General features: G+C 49.1%; 2 protein-coding genes across 2 annotated transcripts in view; both read right to left on the bottom strand.

Annotated features, from left to right (window-relative positions):
* Positions 1–6,888: 6,888 nt before the first annotated feature.
* BCDIN3D (BCDIN3 domain containing) lies at positions 6,889–11,418 on the bottom strand. Its single transcript, XM_004692519.2, has 2 exons — positions 11,169–11,418; positions 6,889–8,115 (listed from the first exon to the last, which is right to left on the bottom strand). Exons 1-2 carry the CDS (start codon positions 11,400–11,402, stop codon positions 7,471–7,473), a joined length of 879 nt encoding a protein of 292 aa, XP_004692576.1. The 5' UTR covers positions 11,403–11,418; the 3' UTR covers positions 6,889–7,470.
* A 4,649-nt stretch (positions 11,419–16,067) lies between these two features.
* FAIM2 (Fas apoptotic inhibitory molecule 2) overlaps positions 16,068–22,123 on the bottom strand; it is a 32,214-nt gene continuing 26,158 nt past the window's right edge. The window contains exon 12 of the mRNA XM_004692771.2: positions 16,068–20,002. Within this exon, the coding sequence (XP_004692828.1) occupies positions 19,853–20,002 (150 nt within the window). The 3' untranslated portion in view covers positions 16,068–19,852. The remainder of the gene's footprint in view (positions 20,003–22,123) is intronic.

Raw genomic sequence — 22,123 nt, 5'->3', positions numbered from 1 at the left:
TTAATCAAGAGTTCCTCTCTGAAGGGGAGTTTCTTAATTTAAAAAGGGATTTGAAGGGCAGAGAGAACTTGAGTAGGATCCAGGCTGGGTAAAGGCACAAGAGACTCCTGTAGGAAAGAGCAAATTATATGCACAAACAGTGAGCAGATCACTGTGGCAGGGTAGAAGTGGGGGAAGTGAATGGGGGAGGTTTTGTATGGACACGCTCTGAATGAGGATCTGGATTTAACAGGATATGTGAAAGATAAAGAGGTCACTTGGGATTCTGGAGCATAAGGGTAGCTTGATGAAAAGAGTGCTTGAGAATAGTTATTATTCCACCAGTTATCTCACCTTTGCTTTAAAAACTTTTACTTTAGTGGCCCTCCCTGGTGGCGCAGCAGGTTAAAGCACAGCAGGTTAAAGCACAGCACTAAGAAGCTTAAGCCACTTCCGCATGAGTTCGATTCCCACCTGCCCCGGAGGAGACCACATGGCGTGGCAGACCTCTCCTGACCCGCCTGCTGCTCCCCTCAGCAGTGTACTTCGTCAATCTCTCTGTTCTGCTCCCCACTCTGTCTCTGGTGAAGCCTCTCGCCACCCCTGAGCCTCTGGCCTGTACCCCAGCTCTGTATGTACAAATAAATAAATCTTTAAAAAAAAAAACTTTTACTTTAAAACCTTTTTTTGTAATCGATTCATCCTTAAAATGCAATAAAAGGCACAAATCCTAGGTATTTAGTGAATTTCAGCAATACACATCTACATAATCTTTCCAAAGAAGGTGCTGAACCATGGCAAGAAAATTGCTCCGTGTTGATTGCAACTCACTCCCTGCAACTTCCTGAATCCTATCAGCACAGTTTTGTTGGTCTTGGGATTTTACCTAAGTGGAATCATACAATATACACTGCTTTTGTATCTATACTCTTTAGTTCAGTATTGTTTTTGAGATCCTGCCATATGTATCCTTTTTATTGCCAAGTAATATTCCATTGTAGGAATTTATCAGCTTGTATATCTGTCTAGTCAATGGATACTTGGGTGTTTCCAGTTTTAGGTGACTATAAGTAAGACTTCAATAAACATTCTGTAGAAATCTTGTGAACATGCTTTCACTTTTGAGTTCATCTTATTTCTTGACAATAGAAGCATCTTGGGAATCCAGTGGCGCTCTTATTCTCCCAGCTGTCCAACACTTATTAAATAATGACTAATGGGCAAGTCCTGGATTTCCAACAAAAAAGTCACGTTCCCTTGCTTAAAGGGCTTAAGTACAACTTCAGTATCTTTTACATACCAAAGTTATGAGGTGGAAAAAGAGTCTGCCAGGCATTTCTAGCTATTATTGGAGATTCCCCAAAACTAAAATTTTGGAAATAAATAGACCACCTAGCTGACTTTTAACTTTTCATTCAGATGTTTACCCTTGTTTAATAAACACAGCTAGAACACAGTAGGTATTAGAGTAAGTACGTGCTCTCCTTACTAAGATTCTCGTACACTCAAAGTTTAGGCATTCAGATTTTGACAGATTCTGTTTCATAACCCTTCATCTTCACTAACATTAGGTGAAAAAAAGATGAATTCATTGCTCTATGATAGCTGTTTCTTTGATGAGATTTAAGATGTTCGTTATTGTTTTCACTTATTTACTTAAATTATTCAAGTTACACAGAAGCCCCAAAGCTGGTTTTTTACCCTTGCAAGATACCATTGTTCTTCACTTGTCTGTACTAAACAAGACCTCTCAGGTCTCTGGTTGCTGCAAGCTATTGGTAACATACCAGTTTGGTGACGTAGCCTGTGTGTATAGAGATACATACACAGAGATATAGCCTGTACCAGTCAGAGGTCCGGCTGGTACAGACGTCTCAGAGAACCACCCCTCACCGCTCACATCAGTACTCTGAATGGGATCCTCTGCTATGTACTATGTGGTCATTCATCCGGCACTACAGCGGCTTCATTCCTGTGACATTGTAGCCATTTGGTCACTGTGTTAATTGGCTGATAAAATGACCCCCGTTAGAATTCCTGACATCAGCAGATAGTCATGTTGGTAATTGGTGTCTCAAAACATTTTAATAATCTGGCTATTCTCCAGATTGGAAGTCTGAGTGCATTCTTGATGTTTTTACTGCTCAGTAAGAGTAAGGAGCTGGGGATAGGCTAATGTGTAGTCCATTTGCTGAGAAGGGATAGAGCTTTGCTATTGCTGCTTAATTCTGCATGGGACAATTATGTTCCTGTTCCTTGGGTTTTGAGAGTATTGTCAGGATTTGCTTTGAAACCTCCCATCTGGCACAGATACGATGGAGCCACCAAGTTCTTGAGTCCCTTTCCCTATTCAAAAAATTTAAAAAAAAATTGATTTATTTACTCATGCATTCAAGAGCTGGGGTGTAGGCAGAGGTGCTGGGGTGTGAAAGGATTCACCAGAGACAGAGTGGGGAGCAGAACAGGTGGACTAACTGAAATACATGGCTGAGGGGAGCAGCAGTTGGGACAGCAGAGGTCTGCTGTGCCATGTGGGTCATCTCCCTAGCCAGGACAGAACTCAGATCGCAGTAGCTGAGGATAGCTTGACAGAACTCAGAATTTAACCCCTGCACCCAGGGAAGCCCCCAAATTAAAAAACTTTTAATGAGTCTTTACTGTATGCCAGGAACTGTGCACATCAAATAACTTAATACAGAATTCATGTGGTGTATAAGCAATGAGGTTGAAAAGATAAGCAGTGGGAAGATCATATTTTATCCAAGAGCAAAGTAGATCTTTCAAATGGTTTTAAGCAGGAGCTGGGGGGGGGGTGGTATAATAAGAATTTCATTTTACAAAGATCACAGTGGTTGCACTGTGGAGAACCGAGAGCAAGACTGAGGCTAGGAAGACCGGACAGAAAGTTTCTGTAGTAATCGTGGAGGAAGATGAGAAATGACTTGCTTTGATATTGGTGATAGTGAGGAGATGGCTTCAAGAACTACTGAAGTCAGCCGGTGTTGGGAAGAGAAGCAGAAGGCAGCAGAGGCTTGGAGTGAGTAAGCTGCAGATGCTGCCCAGTCACTGCCACAGAAAGCACCCAGGGAAGGGCAGGCTGGAGATGGCACGCGCACAGCCCAAGGCGCTGATGTGTGACTGCCTGGGAGATAGCGGAGAGCGGCGTCTGTCCGAGACTCGGGGCTCCTGCCAGTTGTGCCTCTGAGGTGGTTGTGGGTGCGCGGCAGGTTGCTCTTCTCAGGGCAGCCTGAGCCCCTGGGCAGACAGCAGTCTTGGTGAGCTGCCATGAAAATATCATGTTTTATGTGTGCCATGATGTGAAGGCCGTGAGGTGCTGGCGCATAATGCTGCTAGCAAAATCATTGTGGGCCCTCCCTGGTGGCACAACGGGTTAAAGCGCAGCACTATGAAGCTACCCACAGCAGCATGAATCTGATCCCCAGCCAGGGAGCTGACCCACATGGTGCAGCAGACCTCTCCTGTCTTGCTCACTGCTCCCCTCAGCAGTGTGCTTCTGTCAGCCAACCTGCCTGTCCTTCTCTCCACTGTCTCTGATGAATCCTCTCACTATCCCCCCCTCTGGTATGCATAAATCTTTCTTAAAAAGGAGTTGTATTACAATGAAACCGCCTACAATCACAGGTATTGTAAGTAGTCTGCAGTTGGTACTGTCATGTGCTTTTTTCCCCTTGTTTAGGTAGTTAGGTTTATTGATCTTTTCCTTTTTGACTTTTATTTTCAGAGTATTCCAATGTTCAAAACTACCTTCCCTCCTAATATGTTTAGTTTTATTTTTGCTTTACTATAATCTACTTAAATGGCAAAGGTCACTCTTTCCTCACTCCTGTCCAGCACGACATCTGTTCCAGACCAGCTCGACCTGTCTGTTCCCAAACACAACACCCATTCCTGCATGCGCTTGCTGAGAGACTGCCTACCCCAAGCGCATGGGGATGCACTGTCCCTCCTGTCAGCCACTGCTCAAGCTTTCAGGGACAGCGCGAGTTCTCTATCCTTCAGGAGTCTCGCATCTCAGTGTAGCCCAGAACCATTTTTTCCTGTAGCCCATGTGGCTGTCTGCTGCCGTCCATAAGCCTCTTTTTCTTCTCTTCTTTAACAGATACTTGCTGAATGAAATCTAACCACCAGAAAGAAGTCCAGGGTGAGTTAATTTACTTTTCCCTACCCCCCACTGCAGCTAAAGGCATTCTGGGTACCTGAAGGAATTTGATAATACTTCTGGATTTGCCATAAAGTAGATTAGCCACATGTGGCTAATGAGCATCTGGCATGTGCCTGGAACCAATGAAGAGCTCAAAGTATAACATGCACTAGATTTTGAAGATGGTGTCATGCTTGATTCTGGCTCCTGAATTCAGCTGGTTTGAGGATAAATGAAACGATCTTTCCATGGACCCAGAGATCTTCCCATTGTCTCCATGGGTTTCACAGGCCATGTTGCAATCATTCCCTTCTTGGTACCAGGGCCTCACCTTTATGAGCACTAGTTACACAGCTCTTTGAAACTAACTGCTATAGTTCCTCCCAACAGGTCAGGCAACTGCTCAACCAGTCTAAATGTCAGGGAACAGGTCAGGCTCAGCTGCGGAAGCATCTCCCGAAGCTTTTAATGATTGTGGAGGCCTCAGTTAATCACGCAGATGGCGCCCCTGCCTCTCCCTCTGGTTGGTGGGGCCACTTTCCCCCATCAAGTTGTTTGGGACAGATGCCACTGGGCGTGTCGCCTGTCTCACTGCAGTCAGCGCCTCTGTGCCTTCTGACAATACATTTGTTATCTTGCAGTATTAGAGGTCAGATATCTAAAAGGTGTTGATAGAGCTGCATTCATTTTGGAGACCCGGGAGAGGCCTTTCCTAACTTCATTTCCTGGTCCCCAGCCCTTCCTCACATCACTCCAACATCCCGCTTCCGTCATTACATCTATTGTCTCAAGTCTCCTTTGCTCCCACTTGTGGGTTACACTCAGAGCCTAGCCTGATAATCCAGATTGAGCTCCTAATCTCAAAGTCCTTAATCAACCTATGTCATTTGTACACATCCACAAAACCTCTTTTGCCAATAAAACAGCATTCACATGTTCCAGGGATTAGGACGTAACATTCTGAGGGAGCAGCAGACAGCCTGCCAGAGCCTCACGTCCATTTCTTTGCACTTCTTGGTGAAGGGAGGGAGCACCAGCAAGGCTACAAAGCTTCAAAGTGTTTTAAAGTTCTACAGAGAAGTAAATTAATTCACATCTGAACCACTGTGATCAGCTGTGAGGGGTAAGTTGGACCCAGGTTATCCAGAAGAGTGGGCGCTTTGAGGAGAAAACTGACCATGTTAAGTGAACAGGAAGGAGTCAAGGCCAAGGAGACCCACATAGATCTTAAATAGAACATACTTTGGAAGAGAACAGATACTGGTTGGGATCAGGAATTGGGGCAGAGGTTATTTGGGTAAAAGCACACTGCGTAAGTTTAGAAGCAAAAGGGAGAAAGAGGAGCCTCCCTGGGTGGTGCAAAAGGTTAAAGTGCAGCACTATGAAGCTATCCGTAGCCACTGCAGCATGAGTTGGAGCTCCAATCATGGAAGTGGCCCACATGGTGCAGCAGACCTCTTCCGCCTCGCCTGCTGCCCCCCTCAACAGTGCATGTCAGGAGATCCACCTGCTCTGCTTCCCACTCTGTCTCTGGGGAATCCTCTCACTCCCTGCATCCCTAAACTTCTATGTCCCAGTTCTTATATGAATAAATAAATAAAATTTTAAAAAAGAGAGGAAGATGAGGGGATTAAACATTGAGGGCAAGAAAATACTCCTGACACAGCAAAGAAGAACAGCACTGGTTGGTGGTTAGGTCATCTTAGATTAACATGGCAGTGAGAGAATTAAATGTCTGCTGAAGGGTAAAAGTCTGGAACAGTCACTAGGATAAAAGTGATTAGGAGCGGCAATTATTAAAAGATTAAAAGTAATATTGGAGTCTAATTGAGATTGGAAATGGTACCAGGTACACAATTATTCTGCACAAAATAGAAAAACTGGTTTTCCTAAATCCCTATTGTTTAGGTATTGTGCTGGCTTCTATTCTTATCATGCATAAAATTCAAATTCCTTAACAGGAACTTTCACTAACTTCTCCATCAATAGGTCCAGCTCCTAATTAGTAGTTCTCTTGTTCCCTGCTTCTCCTTCTACAATGTCAGTTCAGAAAACAGATTTTAGGGATTTTGAAGCTCATCAATCCACTTTTCTCCTTACCTCGATAGGCTGTTTTTCTGTCTTCTTTCCACCAAACAAATCTTCCTTTGTTTTCCACTTTCTTTTAGAGTCAATTCATTGAATTTAAAGATCAAAACCTTGTGAAATTGAACTAAGCCAGAAAGATAAAGACAGATGTTGGATAATTTAACTCTTGAGTATTATAAGGAAACAATGAATGAACTGAAATAACCATACAAAGATAATTACAAACTCGCAAACACTGATAATCAAACTGAGGCTTAATCAAGATGGAGGGGAAGGGGGAAAAGGGTCAAGAGAGTCTACAAAGAATCAAAGAATTAGATTCTTTCCTAGTATGTTGACTTGCTGGGGGAAACATAAAAATAAAACCCGACAGACCTCAGTCCGCCCCACAGCACCCCTGCGGTCGCCATCCGCTCTGCGGCCCGCACACACGCCTCCCTGCACAGGGCGCCGCTGCGCGGGTGCGCTTCAGCTGAGGCTGTCCAGTCCTGCATTAACTTAATTGCTGGCACATTCAAAGTCTGGGTGAGGTTCTTTTCTTGAGTTGAAAGCACTCTAAACGTGCCTTATCTAACCAATTCACAAGGCATTTTCAACCATATTCAAGTTGCTTTTATTATATATAATAATTATATATGTATATATAATACAGTCCCACTTCATTTATTTCATTTCTACCAGCTATAATTTGGACTTTATAATTTCAATCTTTTAAACACCAGTCGATTAATTACCTCTACCTGTAACTGCTGTGCTAAGCCTGGACATGTTGGACACTTGACCTGCTCTGGAAAGATAACATGCGTTTCCTAATCCTCTCCCTTAGCCAGGTCAGTGACTTTTCATTTTGGATTATGCTGTGAAGTATTACCTAAAGGCAGGACCAATAAGCCCAAAAGAAGCTTGAAGACGCCAGATGACAATCACCGGGCCCAGCGAACCAGTCCATTGTAAGGCTAGCCCAGTCTAAGCTTATACATAACCACCCAAAGCAGCCACTTCCATCTCCCAGGACAGGACAGGATCACTTCCTTAGACCACGCCTACCCTGACAGCCCCGCTGGGCCCAGGATGTAGTCCCCTTGGGGATACTCCCAAACAAAGAGGAACCGCTCTTGGACATTTTGCCAAAAGATTCTACGAGGTTTTGAGGCTGCCTAACTGTGAGGAGGAGGATGGTACACTTAATTCTTAGCCTAAAACCCTCACAATGTGTCCTTCTGGTCTTCATACCTTCCTACTCACTGTCTGCAGAATTTTAATCTGTCCCTTTCATTCCCTTCTTCTACCAGTGACTCAGGAGTTGGCTTAGTTTCTGTAGTGTGCTTTGTTCTGAAAAGCAAAAGGCTTCGGTCCCAGTTGGTGCTGCCAAAAGAGCACACTAATTCCATGCCGTGGTCCTGGGTTAAGAGCTGTATGATCTGACTCGCCATATCACCACGGATGGCAAGGGAGCGGAAGTGGTCAAAGCTGTGGAGGCCCAGCTTCCGGACACGCCTTGCAGCTGCCCGGTAACACTTCCAGGGCTGTGGCTCCACAAGGAGGTAGCGGCACAGGGAGGACAGGTGAGCCAAGAACTCCCACAGGCCACGGTCCCCATGGTTCAGATGAATCCACATGGTTACTGACATGCAGAAGCCGATGTCAAAAACTGAGCGTCCAAATTGGCTTAGGAAAGAGCTTAAGAGAACTTTCCGGGTCCTTTGATTCATGAAGTCCAAGGTGACAAAGGTCAGGGCATCGGGAAAAGGGCATTCTTTTTCAGCTCTCTCCACCAGGACTGGATCTATGTCACAGCAGAGGAAACGGAGTTCTCTTGAGACATCTGAGCAGGTCTCCCCATCACGTAAGGAAAGGAAGTGTTTATATAAACCCACACTCAGATCCTAGAGAAATCCAAAAGAGCTTGGTCATTGCAATGTGCCAGTGAATGAAATTCCTGTTTTGCCCCACTAAGACTGCCATTTACTCCTTGGTTATAAGGATGTGAAGTTCCTAAACTAGAGGCTAAGAGGTTGCTCCGAACACTTCCCAGGTCAGGCGCTCAGTGCCCTCCAGAGGCCTCGGGCGGTAATGCACCACTTCTATTCGTTCCTGACTCAGAGGGGGCTGGGGGCTCCGGACTCACAGTCCAACATGTGCAACAAAGGCCCCTTGAGTAGTATTTTCTAGCTTAAGTAAATTAAATGCTGACAAATTATCTTTTTGCGGGGTGGGTGGGTGGGTATGTCAGACTCCAGTGGGAGAGTTCGAGGAAGGCAGGGATAGAGCAAGCACTGACTTCTAAAAACCTGCTTCTCAGAGCTGGGAAAAGTCTGAATTCATCCATCACACTCCAGCTTCAACTTTTTCACTTCTCTTATGCTTCAACATCACACATCTGAAATATCTTGTTTCTCATCCATTATTCCCAGTCACTGCGGACCTCTTTCTAGCTAAATCCAATTATTTGCGATTTTCATCTTAGCACTTTCACTTACTTAACCATTATGATTAACTCAAATTTGTATTGTTCTGTTATTTTTTTTCTACTCGCTACCTCATTTGCTCTTTGAAATGTTCCTGTGAGAAAAATATTTGTGTGCAAGTGAAGAAACTGTGGCTGGAAACAACCCAGATACATGATAATAGAATCATGGGTAAACCAATGTGACATAGTTGTCATAACAGAATAACAGACAGCAGTTAAAAAGCATCAGGGACAACTGAACATATAGTGCTAAGTGAAAAGGCAAATCGAGGGAGACTTCGTTGACATGAAATCAAAAATGGATACAATTAACTATATTATTTAGGGCTACAGACATCACTAAGCATATTAAGAAAAGGAAACAATAAAAGTTAGGCTAGTGTTCCCTTTGGGGGGAAAGGGGTGACTTATGAACAGAAAAGGCATATGGGGAACGGACAATGTTTTACTCTCGATCTAGACAACAGTGGTAAAGGTGTCTGCCTTATATTTTGTAAGGTATAAAACTGTTTTATGTATTTTCCTGTGATAGTTCACACACATACAAATGAATAAAGAGAACAAACCCTGGATTTTAAAGTCATGATTCAGACACTACTGACCAGTTTGTCCAAGGTCACAAAGATTCATGTTACACTAAGTTCTTTCTGCTATACCAAGCTCACATTTCAGTGGACACACATGTACCTACGGAATTTATTAAAATAAAGATGCTAACTTAGCAGATCTGGAATGGAGGCTAGGATTCTTTATTTCGAATGAGCTTCTCACTCATGCCCATGCTGTAGTTCAAAGGTCCTGTGCTTCAATGCTTAGTTTTCTCCCCAGCTCTTACATGTTTGCAGTCTCTCTCCTCCCATCTGATCCAAGCTGTGCTCCACGTCTGACCAGCCATTTTATCACAGCGACACCTCCTCTACCACATACTCCTCATCCTTCCCACCTTCAACTCCCTGTTCCTTTTGGAGAAACTGTACCTTGAAAGCTTCTTAAAAAAGAAAATACAGACTCAAGGGCTCAGTCCAAGATCCTGATTTATTAGGTCTAGGAGTTTTAAAATTTTAAACAAAGCACCCCATAAGTTATGGCACACTAAAATATTATGAAGCTGCTTAAAAGACATGTAGTGACATGCATGATGTCCAAAATATTGAATGAAAAGCAAGATGTAGCATGCTACTCTTTGCAAAACTAAAAGTGGTATGATACTTACACATAAATATTTGTGTATACATAGGATACACAGAAAAAACTGTAAGCAGTGGTTGAAGGATTAAGGTGAAATGGAGGATTAAAAGTCAAGAGTAGAGATTTACTTTTTATTCTATGCTCCTTTGTGTTTTGATTTCCCACTCCCCTCCCCCTTGGCTTGTTTTAACAAGTACAGGCATTTTTTTCTTAAGCTTCCTAAAATAAAAAGCTCCCACGTATGGGAACCACTGCCTTCGTTAACCACAAATATATCCTTGTCTCTAAACGTTTCTGTATACTATTCTTAACTTTACTGAGGTTTCCTTGTGCCCCTCATAAAATCCCTAGTCTTAAATCCGGTGTCTCTTTTCCACTAGCTACCCCCTCTGATTTCCCGTATCATCACAGTAGAGAAATGTTTGCAGGGAATAGCCAGAAGCCTAGCCCGCCCTCTCCCCAACTATTCCCTCTGTCAGTGGTGTTCCTAAAACCTTCAACCCGCCACCAGAATCTTCTTCCTAAGGCCAGCAACACAATAACCACCCCCACACCCCTCCAGCTACCGGTCTGGGATAGAGGGAACTAACATCTGAAGCATTTGCAAACTCAGGGTCAGAGTAACCGCTCCTCTACCATAGCCTGGCAGCTACAAACAAGTGTCAGAGAGACCCTTTTCTGTCTTGCAAGTGGTTTGACTTCGGTCATTACAAGCCTAAGAAAACTTATTAAGAAAATGTGGCAGTGCCTTCTTCCAACAGGATGCTTTATTTTTCTTCTCCATCCTTTCCCGCGCTTTTTAGGTAACTGTCCACTCTGTTGCCGGGTCGTGCTGCATTGCACGGCGCTCGAGCCTAAGTCCGGGAACGATTCTGCTACTGTAGCTCACCTCTCCCTGGGAGCCAGTCCCAAGCCCAGAGCCCTAAACGCGGGTCTATATGGCGATCGCCTCCCGCAGCCCAAGCGGTGGCCATGCCGGACGGCAGGCAAGCGCCAGGGCCAGGTACGGTGGCCTTCGCGACCTGGGGCTCCGCGGGGAGGGGCGCAAGAGCTCTAACCGTCGCTGAGGACTCGTCCTCAAGATCCCCAAGGTGAGGGAGCGAGACCCCGGGGTCTGGCGGCAGCCGCGGCAGGGGTCGGCCAGGGTCAGCCAGCGCCGGCCAGCGCCACGCCTCCAAACCGCGTCAGGGAAAGCTGTGACGCCGACCCAGACAACCCCAGCGGACCCGCGGGCGGTCTCGCGTGGGCGCCCCGACCTCCGGCCCCACCCCCGCCACTCACCCCGGAGTTACACCCCACGTCGAGCCCCAGGATTGGCCTGGTCTCGGAACTCGGGGGGAAGAGCCGGCGAAGCAGCTCCGGGGGCAGGAGGCGGAGCCGTTGCTCTGGAGGATGGAAGCGGGAATAATGAGGGAAATTTCCGAACGGGGCGGCCCCGGGTTCCAGGACTCGCGGGTCCTCTTCCGCCGTGGCTTCCTCGACACCGGCGGCGGCCGGCCCCGCGGGCTGCGCCATTAGCTTCAGCCTGGCCGCTGGGGTGCTCGGGACCGGAAGCCGGAAGCTGCGGCGGGTCCGCGCGTGCGCGGAAGGGAGGCTGGTGGTCCCGAGCCCGCCGGAAGAACCGGGAGCCTCTGCAGCCCGCACCGGACTTCCGCTCGACAGCAAAATGAGAAATAAAAGGACTAAACTGGAGACAAAGACTTGAGTAGATATTTCTCCAACAGAAGACATACAGATGGACGGCAGGCTTATGAAAAGATGCTCAATATCATTAATCAGAAAAATGCAAATCAAAATCGCCTTTAGCTGTCATTGGACACTTGTTAGAATAGCTGTTACTTAAAAAAAAAGTGTTAGCAAGTATGTAGAGAAAGTAGGAGTGTCAAATGAAATGGTGTAGCCTCTGTGGAAAACATTATGACGTTTCCTGATAAACAGAACAAACTAGAGCCACTGTATGCCCCAGCAATCCCACTTCTGGGTATTAATCCAAAGGGTTGAAAGTCGGATCTTGAAAAGACATTAGCACGCCCATGTTCGTTTTGATACTGCAGGGTAGTCAGGTGTGGAGACAATTTATAAGTCCGACAACGCATGAGTAGAAAAAGAAATGTGGGATTATAGCTCACAGTGGAATATTTTTCATTTTAACAAAGAAGGAAATCCTGCACGGAAAAGCCCTGTGGATATTATGCTAAGTGATATAAGCCAGGAAAGGGAGAGTTACTATTCAATAAGGTTTCAGTTATACTAGATGAATAAACCCTCGAGGTCTGTACAATTACTGTGCTCACAGATAACAATACTACATTATACTTCATCTGTGAAGAGGTTAGGTCACGTGTTAAATGTTCTTACCACATTGAAATAAAGCTTACCACAAGACAAACTCAATGGAAGACGTAGTAGGTGACTAAAGCCAGGTCTGTTTGGGAACAGTAAAATGGAAGGAACTGAACTTAACTAGGCAAATGTGGGCTGAGGAAGAAATAGGGGAAAATATCAGGACTGATGGGAAAGAGGAGGGTCAGTCAAGGTAGCAGGTTCAAGTCAGAAATTAGCACAGCCCAGAGTAGCCGACAGGGGGCAGTAAATTTACACAGACCTAGCCCCATGTGACTTAGTATCTCCAGGGTCCCCTCTTACATGAAGCTAGTGATTTGCTGAACTTTTTTTAAAAATAGATTTATTTTTATTTATGCATACAAGAGCTGTGGTGTAGGCTAGAGGTAAGGAGGGTGTGTGTGTGATAGAGGACTCACCAGAGACAGAGTGGGGAGCAAAACAGGCTGATCTACTGAGATCCACTGCTGAGGGGAGCAGTGGGCAAGACAGGAGAGGTCTGCTGTGCCATGGGGGTCAGCTCCCTGGCTGGAGATCGAACTCATGCTGCAGTGGCTGGCAACAGCTTGATAGCTCTGAGACTTAAACCCTGCGCCAGCAGTGAGGCCTCACTAGTGCCATTTCTTGACAGATTTTGGTGAGCTGAGATTTTAAACCACTTAAAAATAATCATAGAAACCATAAAATTTATAAATGCACCGTTATAGCTGAGAGGCAGTCAAGAGAACAAATATTTAAATCCTTCATGTTTAGATAAGGAAACTGAGACCCAGAAGATAATTTTCTCCAAAGATGGAGCCCAATTAGTCAGGCCGAGCAAAGTGCTGAACAAGCAAATCTCAGTGCTCAAGGTTTCTTCCCCTTGTCACATCAAGTGTGGGGAGATGAGTCCTCTGCTTCTCAGACACCTCACGAGTCCGCATAGAAACTCCGTGTCTCACTGGGGCCTTCAAGTCCGCCGGCGAGTCCTCTAGATATCGCAGATGAGGGAGCAGAGCGTCTGCAGAATATCAAGGGATGATCTGACAACCAGACCTAGAAGAGACTGTCCTCACTCCACACACATCCTTGTGGCCCGCCTGGATGTGGGGTACAGCACTATGTAAGGAAGAAGGTGTGGAATATAGCATCATGTAAGGAAGAAGAAAACATGAATGTCAGAGAAACTAGTCACTGACCAGGATGTTGGAAAAGAAGGAAAAGAATGAATGTGTGTGGGATACTGACCAGAAGACTATGGCTGAGTCTTCACATTAGTTCTTTTAATCTGGTCTAGACTTTGGATGCCTTTCCCATGTGGTATTTCTGCCTTAATTCCTAATAGAATGTAACATGGAAACAAGGGTATTTCAAATCTTCCATTTCTCTCCTAAGACACATTATAGATCTACAGGTACTCATTGAGCCAACACTATCTTCATTAATTCACTAAATTCCTCACCTCCTTATTGGTCTACCTTCCTCCACCTAAGTCATTTTCTTGTCCCCTTTGAAATCCTATAGAGTCTACAGGTGATTAATAGTTCGTGGCTATGTCTAGTCTCAGAATTCCTGCCCTGCCCCACTACATCATTTTAATAAAAGTTCTCAGTTGTAAGTAACAATGACAAAAAATGGCTTTAGTTTACTAATACACAAGGAATTTCCTGAAAGTATGTGCATGAGTTTATAGCCACAGGAAAGTGGCAGGATCAGACCTGAAGAGTGTCTTCGAGACTTACAGCCAGAGGTGGGAGAGTGGACACAGACCGCCAGGTCCTGAACTGGAACCTGCTAATTCTCCCTGGCAAGATTCTGTGACACTTACCCTCTGGCCTCTTATTAGTTTTGTCTTCCAACTTAGCTTCTTTTCCATAGGAAAGAGCCCACATTACAACTAAGTGGTTTCCTCAGTCTGCTTTCTGACGCCAAGTCAGAAAAGTGAAACTATGACCAGACACAGGCGACACTTAGCAGAAGCAGCAGTGAGCGCGAGAGCAAGGCCGCCCAGGCCTCTGACCAGGATCACAAGTTACGGCGAGCAAGCAGGACGCAAACAGGGTGGCAGCACCTAGCCAGAGGGTGTTGGTCGCTCTGGGAAAAGCGGGTCAGGCACTTGTGCAGTCGCCCGCTTCTAAAAGCCCACCTTGAGCTTGAGAAGGGTCGCGTTACTGGAAAATGCCGAGGCAGCGACCGAAAATTGTTCTTTTCCCCTGCACTCCCAGTCACTACCTTGTGCATAAACTTGGACGAGTCACGAGTCACGTAGCTTCTGCTCCCTCGTTTCCTCTCAGGTAAAACCAAAGGGTTGGAGTGGATTCATTTCTCCCTCTGTAAGAGGAGCATCCTCCTGCCTGCACCCCCCGCAGCCACATGCAGCAGGGACGGAGGGGCTCTGTGGTGGCAGGTGGGGAGTGGGGGTGCCGGGGGCCCGCTGAGCATCACACCACAGCGAAAGCCAGGTTTGGTGGCTGACCTTGGCACAAGCTGAGTTTAGGTTTTGAAAAAAGCAGTGGTGATTCTGGAACCGCGGGGCAGGTTTAAACCTGGCGGGCACCACACAGCTACAGTGGAGCTCACCTCCCGGCACCACTGGGGGGCCTGACCTCAGCAGCTGGGTTTCGTGGCTGGTGAGGTTTGTTTAAGAGACCACATGGTTTTGTAAATGGACTAATCAGGTTTGAGCTCACACTGGTTGAGCTCAATCAAGTTGGTTTTGCAAACAGACGGGCAGGTTTGAGAGGCCACTGCCCTGAGGGATTAGAAGTGGGGTTTAGACAGCTTCAGACAGACTTGTCCAGATTCTGCTGCAAAGACCTTTGACACAGACCCCCCAAGACCTCAAGGCCTTTGTGACCTTCGCATCTAATCTCCACTGCAAATGACCATCTACCTGCTGCTCCTGCCGCCAGCCTTCTCTGCCATCACCTGCTGATTGGCACCACTGGCTGGTGTCTCTGAAAGCTGCGCACTGGTGCCTGGGCACTGCCTCTAAAAGAGGCCTGTGTTAGTTTGTGGCATGGTACATCTAGGCGCTGGGCCACTGCCAGGCGATCGTCACCTGCTGACGGTGCTAACTGGCACTGCTGACCTGTGTCCAGCCGCTGTAAGACTGGCCACTGCATCCGGTCTTCTGCACCATCGCCTGACCACTCTCTTGTCTCCAGCACACCCGGCATGGCCTCACGGTGCTGCCCGCAGTCCAGCACTGCCTGGCCGCCTGCTGGCAGCGGCAATGTCACCTCAGCAGTGGCTCCTGTGGCCACCTCCAGCTGCCACAGTGAATGGGGTCCTGGACCACCCTTCCCCAGTGTGCCACCAGCGCCAGGCACTCATCAGCATCAAGTGCCATCTTGCACGAGCAGCCTCTGGTTTAGAGTATTAGACACTGTGGACACTATCTGGGGTAGGACAACCAGCTATTCGTTGCCTTAGAAACCATCTCCATTCCAGGGCCCTCCCTGGTGGTGCAATGGGTTAAATCACAGCACCATGAAGCTGTCCATTGCCACTGCAGCACGAGTTCGATTCCTGCGCAGGGAGCTGACCCACACGATGCAGCAGACCTCTCCTGACCTGCCCACTGCTCCCCTCATCAGGGTACTTCAGTCAGTCCACCTATTCTGCTTCCCACTCATTTCTGGTGAATCCTTCTCCCCCAACCTCTGGCCTGTACCCCAGGTCTGTATGCATACATAAATCTTAAAAAAAAAAACCAACTCTTTCCCTACCCCACAGTTTCCCTTTGTTAACAAGCCCCATTGTTTCGCACCTTGAGTCTGAGCCTTGTCTGGCAGTGTAGGCACATGGGTGAGGACCCATTCACCGTGACCTCCCCAGGCTTTGCATGGCTTCACATTCATTCAAAAGCTGTTTATTGAGACTATTTGCCATAAATCCTGTGAATTCAAGGGTGACATAGTTCATGCCTTCAAGGAGCTCGAGTTTCATAGCAGAGACAAGAGAAGCAGTTAAAACAGAACTAGACCCGTGCAGGGGGGTTCTGAGGAGGGAGAAGCCGGGGCACCTGGGGGAGGGCAAGTCCTCACAGAAGAGGTGACTCTTGGAGCTCTGACTCTGGAGGATCCTTCAGGTACAACAGAATCTTCTAGAAGAACAGATTTTGGGTGAAAATAAGGAAGAGTCTTCTAAGAACCACAGACAAGAGAACAGGCTCCCAGGACAGCCCCTCTGACAGGACTATGAGGTGCGAGGGCCAGAGTGTCTGCAAAGGGCGCGTGCCAGCCGGAGGGCAGCGGGCTTTTCCCACAGAAAGGCCAGTGTAGAGACCTGACTCGCACACAGCTGTGCTGGGAGAACTGGCACCTTTCACACCAAGCCTGACTTACACCTCACACGTGGACTCCCTGTGCCATCTCAGGGGACAAGCAAAAGGCAATGGAAGTGGTCAAGTGTCAGAGTTACTTTTATTCTGCTCCCCCACCAGTCATGAGCCAGAACCAGGGAGGGGAGGTCGGGGAAGGGGACAGGCACGAACCCCAGGTTGGAGGAGTTCAGTCTGAGGGCATGTCCTGCATTCAGACACTGGGGAGAAAGGCTGGGGCTGCCAGCAGACAGTAAATGCGTCTGAGACGCGACAGTGGGGACAGCAAGGGGCTGATGAGGAGGGAGGCCTAGGGGGGTCCGAGGAGGGCTAGGAATGAGAAAGCTGCCAAATCCTGCCTGCAGCCTCCGGCCTGCAGCCTCCGGCCTGCAGCCTCCGGCCTGCAGCCCTGCCCCGCTCCCTTGCAGGATCAGGCCCTGCGCTTCCTCCGGGATCCACTAAGGGGCAGCAAAGTGCTGGTGTAAATCTCCAGCCCATGGAGCTGCGCCAGGTCCTGGGTCTTGTCCCCAGCGGGCCCCAGGGAGAGGCAGAGCCTTTTGGAGTAAGGTGTCTGTCTGGTCCCGAGTCCCTGGGGAGCAGAGGTTAGAGGGACAGAGGTTTCTGGGGCTTCCCCAGGCCACACGTGCACATGGGAATTGGAGCAGGCAGCCAGGGACTCCCTTGTGCCTTAGGCCCCCAATCTGTGAACCCCAGGAAAGGAGCTCCTGGTCTGTCTCCCCCCATTAGGAGGCCTCCAGCCTTGCGCCACAGAGCATTTTATTCCTGGCAGCCTCTAGCTTTAAAAAACCCAAACTTACCCCTTCCGGGCTCTACCCCACCCCTGCCAAAAATGCGAGGGGCCAGCAGGCACCCCTCCTCCTCTGCAGCTTGGGAGCCTGCCCAGCTTCAACTTCTCAGTTTCTGGTAATCCTGCATTCCTGTCTCCCGCCCTTCCTCCTCCCCGTCCCATCCAGGTGTTCCCAGCTCCTCGGAGCCTGATGCAGGGGAGCACAGGAGAGGCAGGCCTGGCTCTGCAGGGGGGCCGGGGCCCCTCTCTGGACCCCGGGGGGCCTCTGCTTCAAGATGCCCCCAAGGGACCACTGCACACTGCTCAGGCCTGACGGTCTGCCTCCCTCAAGCTTCTGGGGCTCATTCCTGGATAAATCTTTCAGTCCCCAGTTGCTACAGAAACTGTTGTGGAAGAGGAGGACTTGGACAGGTGGATTCTGAGAGCATGACCAGGGCCCAGGCTGACAGTTGCAGGGTGAAGGGGGAGGGAGAAGCCCTCTAGCACTGAGGCCGGAGGTCAGGAAGGGACCTCAACTGGACAATGAAGTTGATGGAAACATGTCCTGGTTCCGCTTTCTCTGCCCCCTGGCCACAGTCTGCCATCATGGCAAGAAACACTGGCCTAGAACCATGAACCTGCTGGCAGCGAGGCTGGGAACCAAACACCAGAATCTTGCCTCCAGCTGTATCTAGAAGGTGGGAACTACAGAGCGTAAAAGCTGCTGGTGGTAGCTGGGGGGCTGGGGCAGTGGAAGACCAGGGGCACACTAGAACAGCACTTCGGGGACACCGCCAGGCTCCTTCTAGGCCCCCCACACCTCCTGTCAGCTGTACCACCACGCGCCAAGCCCTCGACCACCTCAGCTCTTCCCTCTGCAGGGGAGCTGTGCGGGGCACAGCTTCATGGGGTCGCTGTGATGCGTGACTTGTGACTAGCACACAGGAGGCACCCTACCCACGCGCCCAGCTGCCTCTGCTCACACACCACCGCCACCTCTCTTCTCAGATACCAAGATGGAACAAGACTTCGAACGCTTCGCAGTATTCTTGAAAGCTGGGAGCAGGAAGGCTGGAGGAGGAGGAAGGGTAACATACCTAACCACCCTCCCCACTGGCCTACGAGCCCCCAGCACAGGGAGAGAGAGTCAGCCCTGGAGGGAGAGGCCAAGGGAGGGTCCAGGCTCAGGTATCCGCTCTGAGCCTCCCCGGCCCCACCCAGTAACTTTCCACAGGCCCAGAGCTGGCGGCTGGGCTCTCAGCCGCTGGCTGGTGCTCCCCACCTGCCCAGAGGGCCGCAGGGGGTGCGGGTGGCTGACGCACCCGCTGAGATCTCAGCCGCCTGAAGGCTGATAAGGAGACTGGACCTGGTCACATGGGACGTGCTGGAAGGGCTGGCTGGTGTTAACATTAACAGCAGCTGGATGGCTTCCAACGGGATTGCTGAGATAAGGAGCGGAGGGGGCTTAGGACGGAGGGGCCTTAGGACTCGCAGTGGCTAGGAGAAGGGATGGGATATGGGTAAGGGGCACAGGTACTGCCAAATGAAGCCTGTTTGCTGACTGGGGAGGAGCCAGCAAGAGGGAGCAGATGGAGAGGGTCTGGGGAACAAGAAAGGCCGAGGGGGAGGGCTGGGGGCAGGGAAGGATTCCCTCCAGATGGGGCTGACTTGACTAGAATAATCCTCCTGTCTTCGGAACACCCAGACCTCTAGGGCCCAAGCCCCGTCTTGGCCTGTGAGGTGAGAGGAAGTAGGTCTCAGTCCTGGGAACCCCAAAGGCCCGCGGATGCGGGTGAGTGTTGCAGAACCCAGGCCTCCCTGCTGGCTGTCCGGCTCCCTCGGCCCTAGAGTTCTGGGACAGTCTCCAGCTAGCAGCAGGCCCTCCAGCCCCTACCTCCTGGCCTAGCAGTGCTCGATCACGACCCGAAGGGTAAACCAAGGCCGGAGCAGATGGCACTGCTTCCTGCCCTCTCCCACCGTTCTTGGTTCACAAAGTGCCTAGAAAAATGACTGGCCCCAGAGTGGGGACAGCACGGCGGGCGGCCTGGGGCACTGTCCTCCCACGTCCCTACCTCCTAGCTGTCTTCCCACCATGCTCCTTACCGTGTGCCAATGCCTGACCTGGAAGGAACGAGAAAGGGGTGGACCGGCCATGGCAGAGGAAGTCAAGGCCACACGGATGTGCAGTCTAGGTGGAGTGACTTTGGGGGTGTGGGTCTCAGTCAGGCTTCCTGGGGTCTGTGTCCCACAGCTGACACCCTGCTTGGCTCTGCCCCTCATCCCTGGGGGGCTCAAACCCAGAGGAGCCTCTTCCTCGGCTATGGCGGTTTGGGAGTTGTCCTAGCGGGAGGCTGCAAGGGGACTGGTGCCATCAGGTCAAGCTGGGGGCAGGGGGAGGGGCTGAGGGCGGGAGTGGGTGGCCACAGGCTGGGCTGGCAGCTAATTTTATATCTGGGCTTGCAAGACCACAGGGAGGGTCAGAGAACCAGCAAGGGGCATTTTCCGAAGGAAGGAGGGAGTGGGAAGGGCTCTTCAATCCCGGTTGGTGCCAAAAAGCTGCAGGAAGAAGGTGAAGATGTAGATGATGTCCAGGTAAATGTTGAGGGCTCCAAAAATATACTCCTCGGGGCTCAGTGAGTGGCGTCGGTTACCCATCAGCAACTGGGTGTCGAATGCCAGGAACTGAGGGAAAGGAAAAGAGAGGTCAGATAGTCCCGTCCCTGTGACACTGACCTCAGTGACCCGGTCCCCACCCAGGCCTGGCCGCATGGCGACGCTCCTGTGGCAGCCTGGAATCTAGAGCTTGCCCAACACCTTCCGTCCCTAATCCAGCACCTATTTACTGAGCACCTACTATGTGCCAGGAAAAGGAAAACAGAAAAGAACAAGACAGGCAAGTTCCCTGACCTTGAGCTTGGAGTCTATGGGGCATGCAACTATTAGTATTATTAAAATTAGAAAAACTTGGATGGAGCTGGAAAAGATCATGCTTAGTGAGATAAGCCAGAAAGAGAAAGAAAAATACCAGGTGGGTTCGCTCATAGCAGGAATATAATGGACCAGGCGAGAAAATAACAAGAATAATGAACAGCTATATACCAGGGACATTTTGCGGGGGTGGAGTGGGGAATGGGAGCAAAAACGGGGGTGGGGGAAGGAAATGCACGGGACTATGGTGATGGCACATGGGTGACTCGGTGATGGGAAACCCGCGGGGATTAGAGATGGGAAAAAAAATGTACAAAATGATGTAAAAATAAACTGTTATATTATTTTAAAAAATTAGAAAAAACGGGGCTCTCTCCCTGGTGTCAAAAGGGGTTAAGTCTCAGCATTATGAAGCTCTCCGCAGCCACAGCAGCACAAGTTCGATTCCCAGCCAAGGAGCTGACCCACATGGTGCTGCAGACCTCTCCTGACCTGCCCACTGCTCCCCTCAGCAGTGTACTTTCTTCATCTGCCTGTTCTGCTCCCCACTTTGCCTCTGGGGAATCCTCTCACCCATCACACCTCTGACCTGAACCCCAGTTCTTATATGCATAAATAAATAAATCTTTAATAAACTAAAATAAAATGAGAAAAAACAGTCCTGAAACAGCATCATTCATGCTGGACCCCCACGCAGACTTAATACCCACTGTAGTTCCAGCCTCTACCAGCAATATGATCTGGAGTTTCCTGATCAACATCAGTGAGGTCCCCTGAATGATGGGGACCCCTCTGCCCCCCCCCAACCCCTGTCCCTTAGGGAAGGTGGCTTTACCAGAAATAACCTTTTCTTAAGCTAATAAATTGCCCTGCTCGCATTCTGTCCATAAATTTCGTGAGTCTTTGCAGTACCTAGACAGAATGCAGATTCATGAATCCTTGAATAAAGCCAGTGAGATCTCTATATTTGTGGATTTGGATTTTAACAGTAGGATGAAGATAACCAAAGAAAAACAGGAAGCGGGGCTGGAAGGGAGGCTGCTAACAGGGCACTGGTCTGTGGTGGGGCGGGTAGTCAGGGAGGGCTCTCTGGAGGAGGGGACCTCAGAGACCTCCGCTGAGACCCAGGCTTCCTGCCAACTCCCCCCTGTTCTTGCCCAGAGGATAAAGTTTCGAGTAACAGTGGTGAGGAGTGGGCATCTGTTACGTGCTTTAAGACATTAGCCCGTTCAGTCCTCGGAACATCCCTATTGGCAGGGATTCTGGCGTTTCTAGAAGAAATCAAGGCCTAGAGAGGTAAAGCTTGGCAGATACATCAGCTTCCTCCCCTTGCCCCTGCTGTGGGGGATTCCACACCCTTCGCACCTCCCGCCCACCTGGAGGACTTCCCCAGGCCTGACCAGCCACTCAGGTTCATCCTTCAAGCCCCATGTCAAGTGTGCCCTCTTCTGGAACACAAGTACACAGCCAGCAAGTGCAAAGCCAGGCTTTGAATTCAAGGGCTGGCTCCGAAATCCCGTCTTTCCCATTCTGCTCTGCTGCTTCTGGGCCTCCCCAGGCTGCCTTCCTGGCCGAGGGCTCTATGAACTATGACTCCTCTCTGCCTTCTACTACGGTCTACAGACCTCCCCATGATCTGCACCAACTCCTGATCCCCCACTTAGCTCTTCTCTGGGGTCCAAGCTTAGCAAACAGAATTCCCAGAAGTAGCATGTTATTCTTGATAGGACTTTCCTAGGAGGAAAACCCCAACAAGTTCTACCAGTGCTTCAGAAATGATGAGATGGTCTACCTGGGATTAGAATTCCTTAAATCCATACCTGCTTCTGTGAACTGTGCTGTGACCAGATCTTCCACTATTTGTGAGTGGAAGAC

The sequence above is a fragment of the Condylura cristata genome, unplaced genomic scaffold (genome assembly GCF_000260355.1).
Source record: "Condylura cristata isolate star-nosed mole 26May11 unplaced genomic scaffold, ConCri1.0 scaffold00034, whole genome shotgun sequence".
Lineage (NCBI taxonomy): Eukaryota > Metazoa > Chordata > Mammalia > Eulipotyphla > Talpidae > Condylura > Condylura cristata.
This window is presented reverse-complemented; position numbering and strand designations above follow the sequence as displayed.

What these genes read in the sequence shown, in the direction of transcription:
- BCDIN3D (XM_004692519.2), bottom strand. Translation starts at nt 11,402, where the DNA reads ATGGCGCAGCCCGCGGGGCCGGCCGCCGCCGGTGTCGAGGAAGCCACG. An exon ending in ACGTGGGGTGTAACTCCGGG is followed by an intron (nt 8,116 to 11,168) that starts GTGAGTGGCGGG and finishes GGATTTCTCTAG; the next exon opens with GATCTGAGTGTGGGTTTATA.